At 37.4% G+C, this 25,391-nt stretch overlaps 1 protein-coding gene across 1 annotated transcript in view; it reads right to left on the reverse strand.

The window, feature by feature from the left end:
- The window catches only part of LOC139725552 (phosphatidylinositol 3,4,5-trisphosphate 5-phosphatase 1-like), a 94,110-nt gene extending 72,369 nt beyond the window's left edge, over positions 1 to 21,741 (reverse strand). The window contains exon 1 of the mRNA XM_071636643.1: positions 21,284 to 21,741. Coding sequence (XP_071492744.1) covers positions 21,284 to 21,423 — 140 coding nt within the window. The 5' untranslated portion in view covers positions 21,424 to 21,741. The remainder of the gene's footprint in view (positions 1 to 21,283) is intronic.
- Positions 21,742 to 25,391: the final 3,650 nt, after the last annotated feature.

The raw sequence follows: 25,391 nt of genomic DNA on the forward strand, positions 1-25,391 counted from the left end.
AGGTACTAAGTTGTCAAAGCATAAATTTTGCCCTTGTAAACAGTGACAGAAAATTAGAATTTACTTACAAATCCAATAGGGAACACAGGTTGATATTCAATCACTACATAATGCGAGCTACATGTGACAGGAATGGAATAGCGATTGAAGTTTTCGTTGTACTGCGGCATTTGGTGATTTATCGATTGGTTTGTGCGGGTTTGTGCGTTTGAGCAAAATATGCAAACTTGGCACGCATGAGTCGGGCATGTGAAAATGGCACATAAAGAGTTAATAGCAAAGCCATATAATGTCATGCACATTTGAACAACTACAGGCAGTATACCAACTTAGAAATACAATTTTAGCTGAAGTCTCATGCTAAAAAGCTAAAAGTTCAAATCTACACCCCTACCTGCAAATATCAACCTAAGAGCATTCTTGAAATTCTCTTTCATGTGCTTACTGCACAGACATCTTCTCAAGCCAAAACTTTACAAGGAAGACTTAATAATTGCCATGTACATTGTATACTGTGGGCCATTGTCTCTTTCATTTTGTGAAACACTCAGTTTTAAGATTGCAAAAAATGTTCTCCTTTAAGTATACTTCATGAAAATCTGAAATAATAGGATGGTTATCCATCAAATTCAGAGAGAAATAATCTCAAGTGTGCTGTATTAGAATGCTATACTAATCATCAACGTTTGACATAAACTACTTAGTATGTATGTTGTTATTCCTTTATGTCTATAGCCAATGCATGCAGTCCAGATCTGTGTTGTATCTGTATACTGGCGATTATTATTTATGACTTTAAAATGGGCAGTGTTATTGCAGGTAGTGTTTTGGCAGACAAACTTGAAGAACCTGACAATTTTGGCATCAGCTGTTTGGCATGAAAAGCTGGTTTATTTATAGCAGTAATTCTGTTCCATTCAATGGTGAACTGTCAGTGATCGTTGCTGTCATATGGTACTCAACATAGTTGCATCCACACGCCTACAAACAGATGGACAACGTGATAAGGCTTTACCACACACTGCTTGCTACTTTCTGGCTATTTTATCATGACATGCAGCTACTGATAACACAAGGTGTTTTTTTTCTTATGATGTTGCACATTTCTGCAACAAGAATTAAGCATAAAATGATAAGGCATGATTCAGCATAGGTGTTGTGAATTGTAAGTGCTGTAAAGATTTATCGGCAAAATCAAGCACTTGGTAAAAATTGAAGATAACATGATATTCCTACTGATAGCAATGTGAAAATAACAATTGTAGCTGTAGTAGTAGTAATAATGACAATAATGATGATGATGATGATGACGAGGATAATAATAATAATAATAATAATAATAATAATAATAATAATAATAATAATAATAATAATAATAATAATAACTAGAGAGGGGCCGTCAAAGGCGGCAGACCCACGCCTAAGTACAAAGTCGGGGTAAACATAATGTGCATTCGGTCATCTACCAGAATTCGGCCACTTAATTGCCAGTGTGCTTTATCACCAGCCAGTGAGTTCTACCAAAGATCGTACACTGAAGTGTACGATCTTTGGTTCTACAGTCACATCACACGCAAATCACATAATTACACATACGGTATTAACACTCATTCACGTACAGGAAAGTCCTTAAGTCTCCTCCAAAAATCCATCAAAAATCCCAAATTCCACCGTCAAAAGTGCAGAATCGGAACTTTTCCAAGCGCGCGCGAATTAAGTCCAGTTTTAAGAGTATTGTCTACGCGACGGGTCGCGGAAAAAGCGCTAAAAATCGAGAAATACGCCGTTTTCTTGCGGGATATTTTGATTATAGCAAGCCGAGAGTGTGATGATATCAAAGGTCGTATGAGTGTACGATCTTTGATGGTATCCACAAAAGCAAAAAAGAAAAACAAAATTTACGTACCCCCTAGGCAATTACCCCTATGATTAGTGTCTACGGGAATTATTCAATGCAAGGGTTGAATGCAAATGTCTACTGCACAAGTATTCGGCCACCAACGAGCGCCGCAACGTCCCCGGTGCAATTTTGCACCAACAGTGTAGAGCGCGATGCATTTTCAGGCCTTGCACACGCATTGACATTGAGCACGCATATCGTGCAGTGTGACTGCGACCGAGCAAAATGCTCCTCCAACGAAAAAAACAATCAATGTTAATTTGAAAAATCATCAAATATCAAAGGTCGTATGAGTGTACGATCTTTGATGGTATCCACAAAAGCAAAAAAGAAAAACAAAATTTACGTACCCCCTAGGCAATTACCCCTATGATTAGTGTCTACGGGAATTATTCAATGCAAGGGTTGAATGCAAATGTCTACTGCACCAGTATTCGGCCACCAAACGAGCGCCGCAACGTCCCCGGTGCAATTTTGCACCAACAGTGTAGAGCGCGATGCATTTTCAGCGGCCTTGCACACGCATTGACATTGAGCACGCATATCGTGCAGTGTGACTGCGACCGAGCAAAATGCTTCTCCAACGAAAAAAACAATCAATGTTAATTTGAAAAATCATCAAAATACGGGCCAGTTTGTGATGACGGAGAACGAACTTTCATAAATCTAGAAGGACATAGTCCCTCAAATAGGCCTAAACGTAAATTTCGGAATTCTTACGAACATTTGAGCAGCGAAGTCGGATCGTTGGGGAGTTTATGTCTTCGTATGGTAGCGGAAAATCGCAAAGTGAGAAACGGGAAATTTTCGGAATGGTCACTATACCATGGGGTCAAAACTTCAAGGTCACACAGAATTTGCAAGGGTCAACCGATTATCACCAAAATCTAATCGATTCTTTCCTGTCATTATCCAAACATTCCCTGAACATTTCGTGCAAATCCGTTTACCCGTTCTCTTGTTATCTTGTACACAAACAAACAAACAAACAAACAAACAAACAAACAAACATACAAACAAACAAACAAACAAACAAACAAAAAAACAAAAAAACAAACAAACAAACAAACAAACAAACAAACAAACATACGGAACCCTTTACATAACCCCCTGCCGATTTTCATCGGCGTGGGTAATAACAAATATGATAATAATAACAAATGTAAAAGCAAATTTCTCCCTACTGTATCACACCAAGATTTTAACAGTAAAGGAGTACATCAACTAAAGTTAGTCTAAAGTATAAGTACACACACATAAACATCATGCAAATCTATACATAAACATCATGCAAATCTATACATGTACTATGCAAATCTATACATGTACTATTCGAATGGAGACGAAATGTGGCATTTGTGTTTGATACATTTTGAGCATGGAGATAGTCTGAATCCCACCACTTAATAATCAAAACACTGACTTAACTAGATAGTTCATTTACCAACAAACAAATTGTTATACTGGTTTCAAAGACTACATTTTACCTTTATATTGCAGTAAAGTACAGATTGTTGAGCAAATTATTGCTACTACAGTATCAATTCTCATAGTCCGTACAACAGTGCTGGATTTTCATCTTTTCAACCAAAAACACTGTAGAACAAAATCCCCATGTTTCATTCTCAACATGATGTTTAGAAAACTAGGCCAGAGCTATCAAGAGGCCAAAAAGGAATGTGATATTGAGGATATAAAAAATAATATGAAATTCAAGAAATCCCAAACCATTTTCATTTCCTATATAGGAGGTAACTTGATCCAGAAAGTTACAACCACTTCCAACTGACGCCTACATAATATTTGTACAATACTCCACTTTAAAGCTACAGTTAGTCTATGAAACAAAACACCATTTCAGTTTTTGAGCTACAAAGATATTTTCATCCATAATCAAACGTATCACTGAATCTCACAAAAGTACTCATGTCACAATTTTCTCTGTCCTGTACAAATTGACACAATTGAACTCTTTATCAAATTATTGCACTACTAATAAGGGAGAAAAATAACTGTGGTAACATATTACTGCACAGTAAAAAAAAAAATAGATAAATAAGAAAAAATACAAGTACTTTGCAACAGCTTGAATTGAAAGGGGCCAGACTCGACTTTAGCATTCATGCTATTTTCTGCTTCCTACTATCCTTGCTTTTTCTACGTGACTGCATACTTACAACCAAGCACAATGATTATTATTGCATTGGATAACTAGAGAGGGGCCGTCAAAGGCGGCAGACCCACGCCTAAGTACAAAGTCGGGGTAAACATAATGTGCATTCGGTCATCTACCAGAATTCGGCCACTTAATTGCCAGCGTGCTTTATCACCAGCCAGTGAGTTCTACCAAAGATCGTACACTGAAGTGTACGATCTTTGGTTCTACAGTCACATCACACGCAAATCACATAATTACACATACGGTATTAACACTCATTCACGTACAGGAAAGTCCTTAAGTCTCCTCCAAAAATCCATCGAAAATCCCAAATTCCACCGTCAAAAGTGCAGAATCGGAACTTTTCCAAGCGCGCGCGAATTAAGTCCAGTTTTAAGAGTATTGTCTACGCGACGGGTCGCGGAAAAAGCGCTAAAAATCGAGAAATACGCCGTTTTCTTGCGGGATATTTTGATTATAGCAAGCCGAGAGTGTGATGATATCAAAGGTCGTATGAGTGTACGATCTTTGATGGTATCCACAAAAGCAAAAAAGAAAAACAAAATTTACGTACCCCCTAGGCAATTACCCCTATGATTAGTGTCTACGGGAATTATTCAATGCAAGGGTTGAATGCAAATGTCTACTGCACCAGTATTCGGCCACCAACGAGCGCCGCAACGTCCCCGGTGCAATTTTGCACCAACAGTGTAGAGCGCGATGCATTTTCAGCGGCCTTGCACACGCATTGACATTGAGCACGCATATCGTGCAGTGTGACTGCGACCGAGCAAAATGCTCCTCCAACGAAAAAAACAATCAATGTTAATTTGAAAAATCATCAAAATACGGGCCAGTTTGTGATGACGGAGAACGAACTTTCATAAATCTAGAAGGACATAGTCCCTCAAATAGGCCTAAACGTAAATTTCGGAATTCTTACGAACATTTGAGCAGCGAAGTCGGATCGTTGGGGAGTTTATGTCTTCGTATGGTAGCGGAAAATCGCAAAGTGAGAAACGGGAAATTTTCGGAATGGTCACTATACCATGGGGTCAAAACTTCAAGGTCACACAGAATTTGCAAGGGTCAACCGATTATCACCAAAATCTAATCGATTCTTTCCTGTCATTATCCAAACATTCCCTGAACATTTCGTGCAAATCCGTTTACCCGTTCTCTTGTTATCTTGTACACAAACAAACAAACAAACAAACAAACAAACAAAAAAACAAAAAAACAAACAAACAAACAAACAAACAAACATACGGAACCCTTTACATAACCCCCTGCCGATTTTCATCGGCGTGGGTAATAAATTCAAAATTCATTCATTAATCCATCAAAGTATAGGGTGGCATTAATTGTTCCCTGCAGGCTTTGCAAAAATACAGACACCGGTGTTCTACCAGGTGCAAACAAGCAAACAAATAGCGCACATCAATAACACCAACGACTGATAATCTTTATGGCATTGAAGACGAGTGCTGAGTACCCTTTAGTCAGGTGTCTGTGGAAAATACTGTATAAGCCGTTATTTTCGTGAGGGTTTAATTTTCGCGAATCACAGTTGGATCGCGAATTTAACAACACGCGAAATGCCTCCATGCGCTGTGTTAATAGAGCATTAAAATAAAAGTCAGTGATGATTCGCAAAAACAACATCTCGCGAAAATGTCTATGACCTCATCATTCGTGAAAATATCTGTGCGCGAAAATAACAGCGTATACAGTACATATTATAGCAAAATCAGCTTATCCTCAATGGGACAATTAAGCCATTGGTTTTGAAGGTGGTTCTGCAAAGAAATATGAACATGGCATAAAATTTCTCCCTGTAAACCATGGAATCAAGAATACTGTAAAACTGGATAATATTATTTTTGCATGAGTAATTTTTTGTGCTGGGCCGTGTAAGATAAATTTCCCATGTTTTAATGCCGCGCGGAATCAGGACATTAATTACTGGAACATATGGCATGCAAAAATATTTGGGTGCTTTTATTTTCGCACTACCTTCTGGTTGCAGAAAATGAGCGAAAATTTCCACACTTTTACAGTACTTGGTCTAACCCATCAGGTCCTGGGATTAGTTTGCTGCAGAAGTTATCATACTTTCATCCTTAAATTGGCAACTGAATTTCACTCTGAATCCTACATTGGAGAAAAAATTAGAATAGAACTACTTAAATGCATTTAATCAATGATCTGCACAAAATCAGAAAGAGTTAGAGAGAGAAATTAAAACTTTAATCTTCTTGGTATGTTGCCAGTTTGACAATCAGTAATAAATTCAGCAATCAAAAAGCTTTGAAAATTCTTCACCCAAAATTATTTACAGGTGACTCCCAGCAGTTTAGTTGTTTTTTTGTTGTCTTTTCGGTATTTCGAAAATTTGTCACGGCCTAACAAATTAAATAAAAAGACAATATTATATACAGCTGTAGATAATAATTTCTGGACTTGAATGTTTACACAGCTGTAACAAAGTTTCCTTACAGCCATGTAATCATAAGTTTGAACGAGATATCTAATGCACCAAACAACACTCATTCACTTGTGTGTGCTTTCTAGGACTTCACTGATCACAAGTAAATAACTTAGTAACCTAGCACTTACATGATGAAGGTTCCTTCTTTGGCAAAATTTCAAAATTTGTAACCCAATCTTATTCAAGATTTTTCTTGGAATCAAATATATATGGCTGCCATGCTGTGGCACTAAGATGGATGAAGGGTAGAAGCAGTGAGATGTTTCCTTCCTGTTTTCTCTGAATACTGTAGTGTGTTCTCAGAAACAGACAAATGTATCAGGTCAAGCCATGTCTTCATGCTGCCATCATAACTACACAAGATATACTGTCTTCTGAAGTTGATAATTCTATACAATATCTAAAATCTATTTTTCTACATTGACGAGGAATGAGAGACCAATGACAGCAAACAGCACATCGATTTGAAGAACTCAGCAAAAGTTTCAAATCCTATTCAGCAAGAGCATGAACAATTGTGCATAATATGGATTTCTTTATCTATCGTCATAATGGCAAAGAGAGCTTTACAGAATAAGTCATTGTCAATCCACCAGACACAGGAAATAGGCAGTTCAAAACAGTCAGTTTATGGAGTTTTGATTGGATAGTCTCTTTCCAACCTTTCTTTTAATACCCCACGAAAAGTAAATCATTCACTCATCTGCACTGTTTGTCTATGCAGTGTTCATCTTCATAGTGGTATTCATAATGTGCATATTTGAAGAAAGAAGCGGCTATGTTCATCGTACCCCAACATCGAGGCAAGGCAAGCCAGGCGCTGGGGTATCAAGTGTCATTCTGCCCAGCGATCTGTTGCCATTGCGACCATCGTGGCGGTAGCCGCTCTGCGTCTGTTTTGATTCCTGCCAATAAATTTGACTCTTCCTCCCAGAGGAAACGCCTAGCAAGGTCTGCCCCATTTCCGAGGCCCACGATGAAAGGAGGGCTCCCTCGTGGGTCAACGTTTACCTCTCTCTCTCCCTCTCTCTCTCTCCTTATGATGATCTACTTTTTTTTATATCACGTAGATGCTTTACAAGTTTCTAGTATCAGTCATATGGGTGATATCTTTTGATCATCTAATGGCTCTTTCTTTAAAGGGAAACTGCAGACTACTCAAAAGTTAGTCCAGAAAGAAAGAGTAAAATTATACAAGCACAACATGAAAATTAGATCGGAATCAGATAACAAGGAGGGTAGTTATGAAATTGTGAAGTTTAACTTTTTTTCACAAAAAAAAAAGTTCTTGAACTGTCAATATGAATATGCAAGTGGTGAGTTGCTTATATGTAATTGCCTCACAACGTTTACCATAGTTTCTACGTAAAATCTAGAAATGTTCAGGGTTTTTCGTTTGTTGCTTTAAAGCTTTCAATACAAGCAAGGTACCAGGTCTCCTCCTCCCCCCCCCCCCCCCCCCTCCAGATTAAGTTTGGTGAATCATAATCAATTTTGGAAGGAACATCCCCCACCATTATTTTCTTCTTTCTTTATGGTCACAAAGCAGAAGATGTCTTGTTACAAAGCAACATTCTGACAACAAGCTTATCTTTTTTTTAATCATTTGTATTTGTAATTACAATCCTAAAATGTCTGGGTAATTCATAAAGTTATATTTGCCAGACGGTTTTGTTTCTTCTTGTTGTTGTTGTTGTACACAAGTATTTTTCCTGTTTGTCTCAAATTCTTTCCTGTTGTAACAGTTTGCATTCCAATCGGAATCTATATCAGGTTCTTTTCTTATCTCCACTTTTAAAAAGGTCATGTAGTTAACATTGGCAAAGCCCTTCCTAACTGTTTCAACAAGAGCACAGTTCAGTTCCAAAGTCTCACATGTCTGCATGTTAAGCCTATCTACATCCATGTGTGTTTGTGAGTATTCTACGACTAATTGATGCATTCTACAGCAGTTGGCTATTTATGTACACGTTTGAATACTGGACTTGGAACATTTCTGGAAAGTCTATTGCACTACTGTTACAGTGGCAATGGATGATATTTTTGTTAGGAGATACTGTACTTGTTCAGGTTACTCCAAAAATACTAATAATAACAATTGTGTCGTCTTGGTACACTACAGGTATATTTCCATTATCATTTGTTTACAAAACAGTATGTAAGCTGATTGTGATGTAAATCTGTAATCCATTGAAAATTGTCTTTTGGGGGTTTTTTTTGACACCTTGTCAAATCAAATAAAATCATATCCTTGGGAAAACAATTCAAAACCTGCACACACTAACCCACCCCCCCCCCCCCATCTCTTATGTATGTCTGATTCCCCGAAACCTCTTATAGAAGTCTAATATGTTCTGTATAATATGCTGCATATTTTGCAAGCATATATTATCTATATTTCCTAGATTGCAAGCTTTTAAGACAATTTTGCTATTGAGAACCACATTCCACAAAACAAAATTTGTGATTTCCTACCAGTCCATAGTTGCCATTTTGTTGATTTTGCAAGCTAACATCACTCAGTTTACAAAACGTGTGAATATAAACCACCACTGAATATATGTCATGCACATTATACAATTTATCATGGAAGTCTACAGGTAAAAGTTTGTCTTCCAAAAATAGTTCACAGCAAGGGAAGGGAAATATTGATTTTCAACTTTCTGATAACCACATCCATTAGATTGCTTTTTAGCAAATCATGTAAATTGACGTAATTTTCTACCGGAATGAGATTTACTATGATTGCATGCTGACAGGTCGATTTTTAAAAATAACGGCGTTTCCAAGTAGTCTGAAGGCAATTCGGGAAAGCCGTACAATCGTGTCTATCACGACTCGCCTAATCTACAGGAAGCGTTTCCTTTGCCTTCCAGAAGGCGACAGCGCTCGGCGAGCTGGCCAGATGGTGGGCCTGCTAACTTCCCCCGCTCCCCTCCGGCTCACGGGCAGGAGGACGGGGGAAAAAAAATAGCTGGCTCTCTCAACATCCCATGTATAGGCTTTAGGGCTTATCTGCTTAGGGCGTATCAGCACCATTATAGCTCTACAGTAGCTCAATAGATGACGTACTCACACCTTCAACAAATCTTCTAACACTACACAGTGAAGAACATTGTTGCAATACAATGTAATGAGCAACCATTTTGCAGTACAAATCCTACCACTTCTTCCACACCTGTTCCACGGAGAAGTATTTAAGGGTAAAACCTGTAAAAATATGTGTGATGTAGGAGTAAACAGGTTAAATTGAGTATCAAGAGTGAGATTTCCTTTCAACATTTCTATGACCTTAGGTGACCTGAAATACATTTGTACAGGCAGAGCTTCAACTATAAAAATAGCTTTAACCCCGCCGTTTACATCTGACTGCCAAACTGATCATACAGCAGCGTTTTGTGATCGCCATCATAATCTTTGCTATCGAGGTCTATCATTTGAACTTTAAAGCCACTAATCAACATAGGGATCAATGACTTGTTGCATGATGTAATGTTAAGTTGTACTGGTCACAAAATACCCTACTGCACAAACATTTCGCAATAAAGCTGCAAACATAAGGAGATAGAGAATATCACTGATTTTCTCAATAAACCATAACTGTAGACAGTTTATTCTAGAAACAAAATCAAAGAGGTTCTTATAAAAGGTGGCATCTTTTATTAGGACTGCTTTGTTTTACTTTGCCTTTGGATATCTCAGCCATTTCAAAGTCAATTTTTATCAAATACAAACTTAAATTCCTCCTAGAATTCTATGCTCTTTCCTATTTCAAGAGGTTTCGCATTATCTCACAAAAAAAGTTGGAAACCCGAAGCCCCATCTCAACCAAAACTATACCATCCCCTTAAATGACAGATTCATCAAATTGTTAAAATCACTTCACAGATCAACAACAAGAACTTTTATACGCACTTAGGAAGATAATGATCAGTTTAGTCTCTAAACAACATAAGTTAGTCCTCTAAGACCAGCTGTGTTTACCATGTAATTAATCATTTCATGTAGTTACATGTAAATCACCAGCTGTAAGAACAGATTAAACAATCACAAGTTACACTATAGAGACTGATGATCTAAAATTTAGTAACGAATGTCAACACTTCAGGTTCCAAACATACTATTACACCATATTGGGACTTCACAACGATTTTGTGAGGGTTGGTTAAATTGGAAACTGTGGAGTACAGTACTGAACAGAGAAATGTATGTGCACATCACATTCACGTCAGGATCAGAGTGACTATTTCAGCATGTCTTTAAATTCACAAATAGCACCTGACTCGCAAAAATTTGCAAAAATAAAAACTTGTGAAATATTCAATGTATACAGTACACTATATAGAGATTGATGACCAAAAACTAGCAATGAATTCATGTCATACACACTATGTGAAAGCAACTTGGTGAAACACATCAAGGTGCCTTCTACAGGACCAGAAAGAGAGAAGTTGTCTCTTCAAAATTAACCTAGCTCGCTCTTTAGTGCAAGAGAGTTACAAGATGCAAATAGAATGTTCTATTAAAGCTCGTCTCGCCACCCTGTTTACCATAAGAAAGCAAGAAGGTGACTTCTCAGCAGTGAGCGCCGCATGGGCACATTTCTACAAGTTGGTCTTCTTGCAGCACGTTTCAGTTTCCGTCGAAAATGACGCACAGGAAAAAGAGGATATATAAGAATGCCCAGAGCTCAGGGAAGGAAGAAGACAATGGCAGAATGAAAAGAAAGTTTGCACAAATTCATCTGTTCACAGAGATCATATTCCAGGGGTACATCTAGCTATTTGCTAAGCGGGGGGGGGGGGGGGGGGGGGGGGGGGGGGGTTCACCCAATGACAATTCTCTTGTCAAATTGGCTGACAAGCAAAAAAACAAAAAACAAAAAGACTAAAGAGGTCTTCATATTTTTTTTTTTTTTGCTGCCATTTCTCTCCTGAAATCAGATAACAAAAAAAAAACAACAACAAACAAACAAAACAATGTTTGGATGAGCCTCAGAAAGAGTGCTAGGAACATACTACGTGGGTCTGGACACATGCCGTTTTTCAATGCATAACATTTTGATTAGGCAGCCCATGGGGGGGAGAGCTGATGGTGTTTCTCCCATTCACTCTCACCCACTCTACTGGGGACATGCTAAATTTTCTTGACTCAGAATTTCCCAACAATTCAGCAAGTGGTCAAATTTGCGATCGTGGAGTACAGTTACGAACGGAGAAACGTATGCATGGTTAAATACACACCACATTCATGTCGAGATCGAGTTAATGATTTCATGTGTTGCTAAATTCGCTTAGACCCAACTAAGTAGCAAAATTTGCAAGAATAAAAACCTCACAAAGAATACTATAAAACATGATATATTTGCAGCATGAAATTTTCGCGAATTGCAGCCGACAGCCTTTTTCGTGGCATGAAATTTTCGCGAATTGCCACTGGCGTTCAATGCATGTAGTGTAGACAAAAACTTTCGCGTGCATAAAATTAATTTCGCGAATTTTGGCACTCGCAAAATTCGCGAAATTAAAATGCACGCGAAAATTCCTCGTTTTACAGTATGGTGTATACAGCACTTTGTAGAATAAGTGAGATGGTAACTCTCTATTCTAGTCTGACTCTAAAGTGTATTTACATTGGAATTACTGCGGTACTATAAATGCCATGGTAATTTGTCGTCACTGTTGTGTTCTCACTGATGACATGACCGTAACAGACACCATGGTATTTCAGTTGGTACTCCATTCTCATTCACAAAATACCGTGGTATTTCTGGCCCAATTCACTAAATACACTTCTCTGAGGTAAGCACTGCACATACGCTTATCTCCTACAGGGAAAAGACAGGAAATGTGTCAGGTCATCTGACAATAAACACATGAAAACACCAAAAAATTAGATTTTTGTGAGGTCTGTATTCAAACCTTCAAATAGCACTCAAAACAGTATACTGTATAATATCATGTAGTATTTCATTTCATGGTTTTTGTTTTCACAAATGTTGCAAGTTGACTGATATTTTGCAAATTACTACATTGTAGCAATAATTGCCTCCTGTTTCCTAAACATGAATACCTTAGGTACACTGTAGTAATATCATAATCCAAGGTGTAAAATCACTAACGTTTCTCCTAGAACTAAAAGGGATATATATAGTTCTTAGCATATCGCATCCCATCACTCTGTAGAAATCATTGCTTCAATCACATGTGAAATTGTCTTGCAAGTCCCAATTCACAGCATTTGATATGTCACAAAGCACTGTACAATTACTGAAAAGAAGTTTTGATGTAAAATTATGATTAACCATTTCTTTTTGATAGGTTCCTTGTGATTTATATAACAACATGCTTCAGTATCTTTGTGAAAAGAAATATACAACTGTATGCGCTAGGTTACTAACTGGTTATCTCTAAACTTCACATCAATTATATTCAAAATTTCCAGACAATAGTGCAAAATGAGTGCATATATATGTCACCTGAACACAGCAAAACAACAAGAGTTGCCCCCTCCCCCCCCCCCCCCCCCCCACCCCCACCACCACCACCATCACACTGTTCACTCAGACATGAATTATGAGATTGAGTGAGTACAATGTATTACTATTCCCAAGTCCGGACAATGAAGATTAATAACAACAGATGGTATCGAGAGATGACACATAGCACTATGGAAAACAGAGTCATGAAGAAGACGAAGTACTTTGAATTAGTTTTGATGACCAGATAATGTAAACAAAAAGATAGCCAACCACATCTTCGATGAGCTTCCACAATGACAGCTACAAATGAGCTAATTAAAATACAATTCCACACAATGTTTCAGTTGACATTATTAAAAAAAAATAATGAAAAGATAAAGATAATTCTAATGATTAAAGATTGATGAGACTCGATCAGACACAAAATTAGTAGAACGTCTGTAATTTCAAAGCTTTATTTATTCTTTATCATTGCTTAGTCATCATCGCCTAGTCCTCATTGCCTAGTCCTAATTGCCTAGTTATCATTGACTGGTCATCACTGCCTAGTCCTCATTGCCTAGTCCTAATTGCCTAGTCATCACTGCCTAGTCCTCATTGCCTAGTCCTCATTGCCTGGTCATCACTGCCTAGTCCTCATTGCCGCCTAGTCCTCACTGCCTAGTCCTCATTGCCTAGTCATCATTGCCTAGTCCTCATTGCCTAGTCCTCATTGCCCAGTCATCATTGCCCAGTCATCATTGCCGAGTCCTCACTGCCTAGTCCTCACTGCCTAGTCCTCACTGCCTAGTCCTCATTGCATCTAGTCATCATTGCCTAGTCCTCATTGCCTAGTCATCATTGCTTAGTCCTCACTGCCTCGTCCTCACTGCCTACAACCCTGTAGTCCTCACTGCCTAGTCCTCACTGCCTAGTCCTCACTGCCTAGTTCTCATTGCCTAGTCATCATTGCCTAGTCCTCATTGCCTAGTCCTCATTGCTTAGTCCTCACTGCCTAGTCCTCACTGCCTACAACCCTGTAGTCCTCACTGCCTAGTCCTCACTGCCTAGTCCTCATTGCCTAGTCCTCACTGCCTAGTCCTCACTGCCTAGTCCTCATTGCCTAGTCATCATTGCCTAGTCCTCATTGCCCAATCCTCACTGCTTATTCCTCATTGCCTAGTCCTCACTGTCTAGTCCGCACTGCCCAATCCTCATTGCCTACTCATCATTGCCTATTCCGCATCGCCTAGTCCTCATTGCCTAGTCCTTAAGAGCGAACATGACACTGTCAGTCTCATGGTTGCGTGCTTTCAAGCATTTATTCCATAGCAGTCACGTTAAAACAAACCAACACTGTTGTCTAACTTCATTTCACATCTTAACCTTTTGGCCTATGGTTCACTGGAAGGTATGCAGCAATATTGCTCTCATTTTAACAACAATCTGAATGATTTGAAATAGCTCACTGCATGTTTATTTTTGTCTATCATAAGTTATCATGTTTATTTGAAAGCCTACAAGTTTACCAAGAGAATGGGGTGTCACAACTAGGTATTCTGACATACATTCATTGACCTTCGACCTTTGGCATTTTCAAAACTTACAAAAATAATATATCTATTTTTAAAAAATGGTAACGCGGTAAAGTATAAAAAGGACAGGCAGTTTTGGGGGTTTTAGTGACTAATGGGTTATTGCACCACTCTCTGTGTAGTACAGAAGTACAATGCACTAGTATATGCAACCCCATTCTCTCTCAAAAGTTCAGAGATCCATGTAAACTGGCTTAATCTTGAGTCGACTGCCACAGTACAGTATGTCCAAAAAAAAATTACAATCAAATTTTCGCATTGATAACACCCAATATGATTAAACTGCCTAAATGCTACTGCAGGGTCTTAAAATATAATATCTATAGCTCTATTTTGCAGAAAACCTCATTCAATTTGGTTAAGCGGTCACAGAGAAATGTGGAATGTTGTAAAGCATGTCATGAGTCTGATTCTTCCAAGTTTAGCGCTTCGATGCTTTTGTGTGTGAATACAATAGACAGAACTTTGAAGGAAGAGATGTTATTCTTGACATCCTCTACAAAATTCCTTATTTCTCTTTGACCACTGAAGCAAATCGAATTGAGTTTTCTGTAAGATGTGGGCAATGAGTTATAGTTTCCTACCCTGAATTTGTATTTGGATTGATTCACTATCTTTAAAGATATCATTGCGGAGGGTCTCCTCGTAATTTTTTTGGGGGACATACAGTATAGTAATGTTTGTGAAGCATGAGAGGAGTTACAGGCCAGATTGGTCAAGGAAGCCTACTACAATGATAGATGAGGTGGCCCATCTCACACAGTAAATTTATACATTGTAGGTTGGAACAAGAATAAGAGTGTGAGTAGGGGCTATACTTCTGTTAATCTAAGTGCATGTTTATCGCTATCTTTACCTCAGCTTCTTTTGGACACCACTAATGTGAGCTTGCTTACAGTAAATCTCGTGTGATATTGCTGGATACACTGTTCTTTTCTGTGTACACAATACATACAAACTTTAAAACTGTACCAAATTTCCTCTCTTTTGCAAGAATTAATTTAACAGGAAATCACATCCTTTGCACCAAATCATTTTAAAGTTGTTAACATTCTGTGATAAGAAAGATTTATGACCTACGTGTACATTGTATTTTCAGTAATTCCCTGTGAGAGTTGAGAAGCAGCATTTAAAACAGCACCTGGGCCCCATTTCATAAAACTTGTTATCAATAGCAAGTTATGATAGTTGTTATAAGCTACTAAAATCCTTGCATCTGATTGGTTGAGAGCAAATTTGTCATAGAAATGTGGCAAATTTTGTTACTGATAACAAGTTTTATGAAACGGGACCCTGATCTCATCTGCATACAGTGACTGTCATCGCTGTCACATTTTGTCCCCCCCCCCCAAAAAAAAAAAAAAAAAAAAAAAAAAAAAAAAAGAAATCAAACATTAATATTAATACATTTTATAATTTTCTTTTTTGGATCTACATAATGACTTTTTTTATTGTCATGTTTGTTTGACTTTCTTTTTTCATTACTGTTGAGTTGATAATGGAGTGACATTTCCCCTTTAACAATCGTTCATGTGGGTGTCTGAAAGCTATCATCATCATTTTCCCAGGCTTCAATCTCCCACAACAGGATACAATCTGTATATCTTTCATTTACAGAACAATAATTATTGAATCCGAAAGCGAAAGGTCGGTGTCTTATGTTCCATAATTAGGCTTATCTGAAAGTTGAAAGTTTGTCATGATACAAGATATAACACTTTGAAGAAAGCCGCCAGAATACACTGGCTCTGGTCACTCTTGATAAACTATGTACCACATGTACAAGGTCTATCTAATGAGTTTATCAATGATGTACTGGTATGATAGTACTACAGAGAAACCCTGTTAACAAGATCACCAGGGCCCTGTTTTATCAAAAGATATAATCGATTATGAATTTCCTTACCACACAGGCTGCCATAGACTTATGATAGAAATCAACTATAATCAATTATAACTCTTCATAAAACAGGGCCCAGGACCACCGAGTTTTACCTCGTTTTAACCGGTACCTCATTGTAAACATACTAATTACAGTAAAGGAAGATCAGGACTGCCAAATTCGTCACCTTCTTGAAAGTGGTACCTCATTGTACAGTGTATAGTGAGCTTGGTATACAGGATTTTCCCTTTAATTCACTTAAAATTATGCCCACAATATCAAGGGAAGTCAGCTGTAGTTGTAGACTACTCTGGCTTGGTCTGACCAGAGTGCACTTCCTATCCCACTCCAAATTGGTTTAAAGTGGAAAAACACTTCATATCCAGTGGACTATTGAAAGCGCAGTCAGCCAAAATGATTGAAAACTAAACATAGACTTATAATTTCTGCTAACTTCACTTTTTACACTATTATATTCATACTATTATTCATATCTGCTATACACATCCCTACACAAAGTATTGGATGCGATGATGTGATCAGTTCACAACTCTCAAGTTGACGTGCACTTAGAGGCAAAATACAAATCAAGTTTTTGGTGCATAATGTACCTACCACAAACCCCTTCCCCATCAGTGCAAAGCTGTGACAACTCCATAAATTATGATGTTAAGTATTATACTTCTTTTTCAATTTCACTAAATATCGAACAAAATATGACAAAATTAGAAGGTCTGTTTGTTTGAGAAATATCGGTACTCTAAAAGCCAACATGAACATGGTGTGGCTTGTCTCTTTAATATAGCTCACGGGGAAGGCACATGTAATATCAGGAAATGACACCTATCCCGCGATTGTATGCAGTGCTGATTCCAGCTGTGGTCTAAAATAGAAGTGTTTTATAAACACTCTTTTGAAATATTAGAAGCAACCTGCATTTTTTTCTCTCTGACTTGTTGGCATTATAAAAAGGGTAGTCAGAGTTCCATTCTATATCGCTGAGAACATTTCAAAGTCAAATTTGATGATATCAAGTTTTCTCACATTTCTACACTTTCTATAAATTCAAGACCGACTCCCTGCTTTAAACATTCAGACGTTGTTCTACAGGTAATGCAGTATATCGCAGTAAGGTACACTTGCCGAGTTGAACTTCATCATGCCCACTGATCTCAAGATTGCCACCTTTTGAGCGCTAGCTGGCAACCTCATTGTTAGAACCTCAATGCACATCATAGGATGAACAAGTGTGCAATAGATAATGTTAGTTAGCCATCAACTTTAAAAGTTTTTGTGAGAAACTTGACACTTGTTTTGTGAACAAAGTTATTTTGTTAGAAATATTACAAGTGTAAGTTGTCACCAAGTTATTGTCTTTTTTAAAAATGTAGACTTTTCCTAACCCCAGCATCCCAGTTCAGTGGACAAACAAAACTGACGAGTTGACATTTTTCTTTTTTCTTTTTTTTTCCTTTTTTTTTCTTTTTTTTTTTTTTTTTTTTTTGGGGGGGGCGAGTATTTTTGCATTTTTGTATTATTTTGAATTAAGTATTGATTTTCCAGTAAACTGTGTGCTTAGAAACATCCATATTAAGCACCTAATAAATGTATTGTATTATTATCATTATTATTATTATTATCATCATCATCATCATCATCATCCCCATCATCATCATCATCATCCTCATCATCATCATCATTATTATTATCATTATCATTATTATCATTAATTATGCATTACACTATGTAGACTGTGTTCATAGAATTGCAGAATCTCAGAATTATATGCAATACGACCACATTGAATGACTCAGGCTCCCCTTACTTAAATCCATCACACATTTTTTTATTTCACAATCCTAGAAAGTTATCTGAAATTGGCAGTAGCACACCATGTCAGATCTACAGTTTGTACAACATCCACTATAGAGCAACATTCTAAACTATAGATGTGTTGTTTGCCAAATGTGTGGTACTGTTAAAATTATTTATGGAAAGAGTTCCTTTCTGGATAGCCACCCGAAACATGAGTTATCAGAATATACTACTAACCAACCAACCTTAAAGGGATGGTACAGCATTGGTGGAGATGAGAACTGGGCTTTTAACTTTTTGCGAGATACCAAGAAAACACTTAAATGAAATAGTACAGAGCACACCATTTTAAGAGGAATTCAAAGTTTATTTGATTAAAATCGGGTTTGGAATGAATGAAACATCCAAAAACAAAGTAAAACAAAGCAATCGTAATAAAGTGTGGGTCCCACACTTATTAGAATCACTCTGTTTTGGATATCTCAGCCATTTCAAAACCAATTTTCATCAAATAAACGTTGAATTCCTCTTGGAATTAGATGCTCTTTCATATTTCATAAGAGGTTTCTCATTATCTCACCAAAAAATGTTACAAACCTGAAATTAGGTCTCAACAAAAACTATACGATACCTTTAACACAGGGAAATGTTATCTCATGAATGGGAAGAGTGGAATATCATCATAATCCATGCAAACACATGTTTGGGTGAAAAAGCATTACAAGGGAATGTTTTAACCTTCCTCTATACTTTCATACAGTGCTCGGCATCTCCAAGACAAATTTAGACAAAGATGTCTCTATCTCCAAGACAAATTTTGGAGACAAAGAAAAAGTTTCACATCTCACTAAATTACAAGAAAAGTTTAGATGAGATACCACTTTACTAAAATTTGTTGAGGACAGTTTATGAAAGAATTCAAATCAAATTTAATTCTATTTTCCTTCAGTCCTTGTAAAGCACCATCAAAATGAAATAAAAATCAGGTCCTCTTCAATATTTTTCCATTGCGCAAACAATCACAAATCATGCACTTGTTAATTTCTTTTCTTCAGATGGCATATTTGATCTTTCAAATAAAATACCCGGGCACTCTAAAGCATGTTCCATCATGTTTTTATACTTTCTGCACGTAAAAGTAATTTTTACACTGTACAAGTGTATTTGATTTGCTACTAGAGTTTAAAGCATACGTATTATATTAATTGTTGCCAGCACAATGAAAGAGAGAGAGAGAGAGAGAGGGAGAGAGCAAACTGTGGCAGGGGAGGTCTTTTCTGCTATGAAAGCACAGCCTTGATTCCTTGATTACAGATACGCCCTTTCGTCAAAGCACCTGGTACCACATATAGTTATTAAAGCGCACAACTCTTCGGCTGCGTCAGACATGACATCAACAGAGAGAAATATATTCTACTCCATCTTTAAAGGACAAGTCCACCTTCATATACATGTGGATTGAGTGAAGGCAATAATATTAGTAGAACACATAAGTGAAAGTTTTTGGAAAATCGGACAATACGTTCAAAAGTTATGAATTTTTAAATTATCTGCGCAGTCACTGCTGGATGAGAAGACTACTACAGTGTGTGATGTCGCATGCATACAACAATATAAGGAAAATAAAAAGAGAATTTCACAAAAGTACTTTTTGATTAAAGTGTGCATTTCTTCAACTTGTTACTGACATATGTTAAGGGTAATATTATTTCCCCTGCCTTCTGAAAGTGAGAAGTCGAGTGTTCTTTTGTTACGCGAGAAAAATGGAAATATGATGAATTTTCTTTATTCTTTCTTTATATCATTGTACACATGTGACATCACAAGCTATAGTAGTCTTCTCATCCAGCCGTGACTGAGCAGACACCTCAAAAATTCATAACTTTCGAACGAATTGTCCGATTTTCCTCAAACTCTAGCTCACTGATGTGTTCTACTAATATTGCTGCATTCACTCAACCCACATGTCTATGAAGGTGAACTTGTCCTTTAACACTTTCCTACTTAACCCGAATCCAAACCCTGTCCTGAATCACACCCTGACCCTAGAATCTCTCAAGAGTCTGAGTACCCTGCCCTAGGACTCAAGATATAGGAGTCTGCATTATAATTCATACCCTAACTGCCTAAGTATTTACAGATGTAGTGACCCCCAAAATTTTCTACATACATTTGTTTTCACTAAAACATATCCAAAGCTTTCTTTCTTCTTTTTTTTTCTTTTTTTTTTTTGTGGCTGTCCCAAAAGGAACTCTTCCATGTTCCATCTATTTGCTGTTGACGAAAAGAGTTTCATATGTACCCCCCCCCCCCCCCCCCACCTATATAGTGTTGTAGGACTCCGGGGTCCGTGTTACCCTAAAGGACACCGAGAGTATACATTGCCCTAATAGACTAACCTTGGCCTATTAACCTCTAAAGTCTAACCCTAAACCCTAATAAAGCCACCTAAATTCAATCATATTACTTATACATCACTTGAATTTTTTTTGTAGGGGGTACATATGGAACTCTTGCCCTGTTGACTACAAATACATTGTATAATTACTATTCCATTAAAATAACATTTTTTCACAAGGCAAGGTCAATCGTCATCTTGCATTGAGTTGCCAAGCTAGACAAGTACGAAGTAGACCTACCGTACCTATTCATAGTAATAGTAATGTGTTAGTACAGTAGGTTGTAATATCAAAATGGGAGTACAAAATATGCTTGAACGTATTTAATTCAACATTGGCTTAGTTTAGTCTTCTGCCTATCTCTCATATTGACAAATGCACGTTAGTGATTCACTGTTTTCTCAAACACAGACGTTGTGCGTATTGTGCACATGGGTACGTCTCCGACGCTCACAACCGCGCCGAAACTCTGGGGTAGAATGGGGCCACCGATACCCTATTGAAAAGCTGCGGGTGGTGCACCGCAAACTGTCGACAAAATATGATGCTGAAATATCTCAATTTACGACAAAGTAATACTCACAGAACTGACAACACATATGCTCCTCTGATATTTTCACTATCTCGTACCACAAAGGTCCCATCTTTCCCAGACTGATGTAAGAGTTGTTCGGTTTTTAGTCGCGATATACTTCCGTGATACCACGGAAAGTGTGTAGCCATATTGTTCCGCCGTTACTTTCCAACGTGGAATATATGGTTATGGATTTCTCACAGCAACAAAGCTAAGCCCAGTCAGTTGTAAGCCCGTGTGATGATGGCAAGACGACCACAACATACTACACGTGCAGTGTCCGTATTACTTTTCAGCTGACCATCTGTTCAAATCGACTCTCCAATTACTTCCATACGTGGACAGACGATCTTACCACTGCCTCAAGATCCAGTAAACCCATAACGACAAGTAATGGCTGGATTCTCGAAAAGAAAATATTCATCCGTCAAATAAAAGTAGGAACTGTGAGACGGCTTATGTTTATTTTCCACTTGGAACTTCCGGGTTGGGAATATGGGCGCTATATTTAGTTGTTTCAAGGTTGTTTAGGGTTTAGCCGTATGTAGCGTCTGCTTGGGCGGGGAGGGGGAGGAGGTAAGGTGGGGGGGGGGGGGGGGGGGGGACATGAATCTGCTGTCTATTATGTTTCCTGAGTGCACTGTCTAATTTTGGTCGTCTGCTTTTGAGAGAACCCAAAAGAGCTATATGTGTAGATTGTGGTTGTGATTGTGACAAGAAAAAACAGCTAATTGTTCATTCTTTTGATCTCACATAATAACTGCTGAGTAGTTTGTCTTGATCGAGTTTGTAATAAATAGGCTTTCTTACTTTTGAGTTCATAGTAGAGGCGTTGTTTGAGCAAGTACCGGATAGCTATGATGAAATCGCAGGCAGGATGATTAAAAAAAAAAGTATGGGTAATGGTATTCTTATTTAGGTCATGCAACAATGTTGATTCAGTTATCCTCAATGTAATCTTTCAAGGGAAAAATGCTATAACATTTGATGTTCAAATCCACTTGTGATCATGGAAAGTTATAGGTCTACAATCCCTGAATCCGTTTCGAATCGCTCTATCAAAAAGTTGTGTCAAAAAGTTGTGTACGGTGATTTCAGCGCTTCCCTAGTTGTGAATTAATCATATTTTTTCTTATAAACTGTATCAATGATTCTGATTTTTTTTCTTCTATACAACATATTTTCACCATGAGTGACGAGGAAAGTCCATATTATTTCTACAATCAAACGAGGGGGGACGAGCTTTCGCTCAAGCTGTACCATACTGTGGAATTTTCTTTTGAGCTGAAAAACTCAAACTACGTACTTCTAGAAACAGCCTAAATTTCTACTTGTTTAACCGTGCGTTTAAAAACAGTATTCATTTCTTTTTCTTTTCTTCTTCCTTCTTCTTCTTCTTCTTCTTCTTCTGGCTTCTTTATGGTATTTTTCAGTCTTTTTGCTTCGGTGCAAAGCGCCTTGCTTGGGCATCTAATCGGAATGGAAAATGGCGCAAAAAAAATGTATCTATTATAATTATCATTATTAATATCATGATTATCATTATTATTATTATTACCTAGATGTTAATATGATCCGAGAATGAGAAAAAGGTTTATTATGATTCGAACCATAGAGTATTTCCGAAGGTTCGTAATTCCTAAAATGAAATAAGGTTTGATATTCCTAAGCATCGTCAATCCGATAATAAAAAAAGGTGCTTGCTTGATGAACCCATAATGATACGAACCTTTTTTTTTTCTTTCTTTCTTTCTTTTTTTTTTTTTTCGTTTTCGAATTAACGAACCCTCGAAATAACGAAACTTATTTTATTTTCGGAATCGCAGACCTTCAAAATAACGAATTCTGACCGCATTTACTATTAGACTACCCTGGTGAGCGTTTCAACCATACGGCGGATTTTTTCTATCTTAATTATCTCTATATACTTTACTTTACTTTACTTTCCTTTACTTTACTATACTAGTGTGGTTATACATATCTTTGTTCTACTTAACTTTGTATCTTCTTTTATCTTTCTTTCCCTTTTCGGGGCCCTATATTTTCTTTTTGCTCTTTTCTTCTCTTGACTTTTTTATCCATGTTCTTTCCTAGGCTTTTTCTTGATTTCTTTCTTTTCTTTTCTTTATTGGTCTAGCTGAAAAAAACAAAAACAAAACAAAACAAAGCAAATTCTTATCAATGTCACTACTGTCACGATTTAACTGAAAATTAATTTTTGCTTTACTGCTTTAATTTGAACTGGGTTTAATAAGTCAGTTTGCAGTTCTACTTTGCGCATGAGTATAGGCCAGAAAAAAAAAAAGTCGTATGAACAGGCATTTTAGTTTTTAAGTGGGATAAGCATCTGTGATGTTATGATTATTCATGTAATCCTTGCTGCTTGCCAGCACATCCACCTGACAGCAAAAGTGGTATTTGGCAATGTCAATAGAAAGAGATTGTTAATACATTCAATGCAAAATAATGAAATGGATGCTTTCCCAAGTGTTAATTCACGAATCATTCTAGTCATCTTAGTCTACGCAAGTTCATTGTTCGAACAGGATTGATGAATTCCATAATATATATTTTTACGTAAAACTTATGCATTATGTCGCTCTGAAAACGAGTGAAGTGCCCCTAACCGACTGAGGAAAAAAAAAAGAAATGTCATTCGTACCGCATGGCCCATGACTGCATGAGTTAACTCCGAACTGGATTGTATTCCATATACAGAGAGGGGGAAATCCCCTCTTTAATAAAATGTTGCATCTGGTGTAGTCCCTGGTGTAGTCCCTGCCCCTCATTGTTCCTTTTATAGCACTTGAATGCAAATTTTATCCTCTTTGAAAACGATGACTCTTTTGTGGAAGTATATGATATGAGAGCTCTCTGTGAGTCATTTTATATGGACATGCGCGTGTGCAAGTCACAGATGTCACACACGAGTGTTATGAAATTGAGAAGTTGTATGTGGTGTTCAAATAACTCTCACACACATTTGCAGGTAGGCATTTTTACAGTATCCCTGCCTGAGGATCTTTTTTTCCCTCCTATATTCGAAGGTCATCCAACAAGTGCAGCAATTATGATAATACATTGTACTCGTGCAGTGGTCACGAGAAAGCTGCTGTAAATATTCTGTACAACCTGTTCTCGGTCCTATACCGAGTACGCATGACAACTTTCTTGTCAATCTTATAGACTGAGAGAAAGAATTCGGTCTATTTACATACAGGATGACTCAGGGACACAGATCTGACAGGGTAACTCATGCTGTTATTCTGTTATTATGATGAAGTGTAATAACAAATTGTCCGTAGGGGATGTGTGCGGGTGGTATATACTGACCCGATTTCGAGAAAACCCTCTCTGTGACCGCTTATGACTGAAGATTTCTGGTTTTCGTAAACTGTCCAATACGCACATTATCGACAGTTCGTGAATTTCTCCGGCTCTAGATTTGTCAGGCTTTTCCCCAAAAAAAAATTAATGCCTAAAATCTACAAATTCATGCATATCAATGCACATGACCTATCAAATCGTGAAACAATATCTATGTCATACGGGGGGCCTAGTCAGCAAAGGTGCTGACGAATCAAGTTGAGTGTATATGATATCATTCACTATACCAGAGCCATTTCAGAACAGTATAAAAGGCAGCACGCAATTTCAGTCAAACTACAGGTTCGTTCGTTCGTTCGTTCGTACCGTATTTATTTTGCTTTTCAAATCAAATCAAAATGAATTACATGGGTATGAAAAATTTAAACCAAAAAAAAAAAACATAACTAAATGACAAAGGAGCGATACGAAAGTGCAGTTTATACTACATGCATAACAAAAATCTTATAACATTTATAGTTGTATATGATACAGAAAAAGCAGTGTTATACATTATTTTGATTCAATAAGGAAACAGGAGACCGTCAGCATGGCTTGACTGAGCTGATGGCCTCATTAGGAATATAGTTTGGGTTTGCCTCTCACGAAAAGTATTTTTTTTTCCTATTGCAATAGTATGATTTAGAGGGAAACCAAAGATGTGAGTGAGTGCTGTGCGTGTGCAGTATATAGGTGCGTTGACGTTAATGTTTGTATTGGGGCCATGTAATATATTATATATATATATATA

Source organism: Diadema antillarum, unplaced genomic scaffold (assembly GCF_040938485.1).
Source record: "Diadema antillarum isolate AM-2024a unplaced genomic scaffold, OU_Dant_1.0 seq00000049_RagTag, whole genome shotgun sequence".
NCBI lineage: Eukaryota > Metazoa > Echinodermata > Echinoidea > Diadematoida > Diadematidae > Diadema > Diadema antillarum.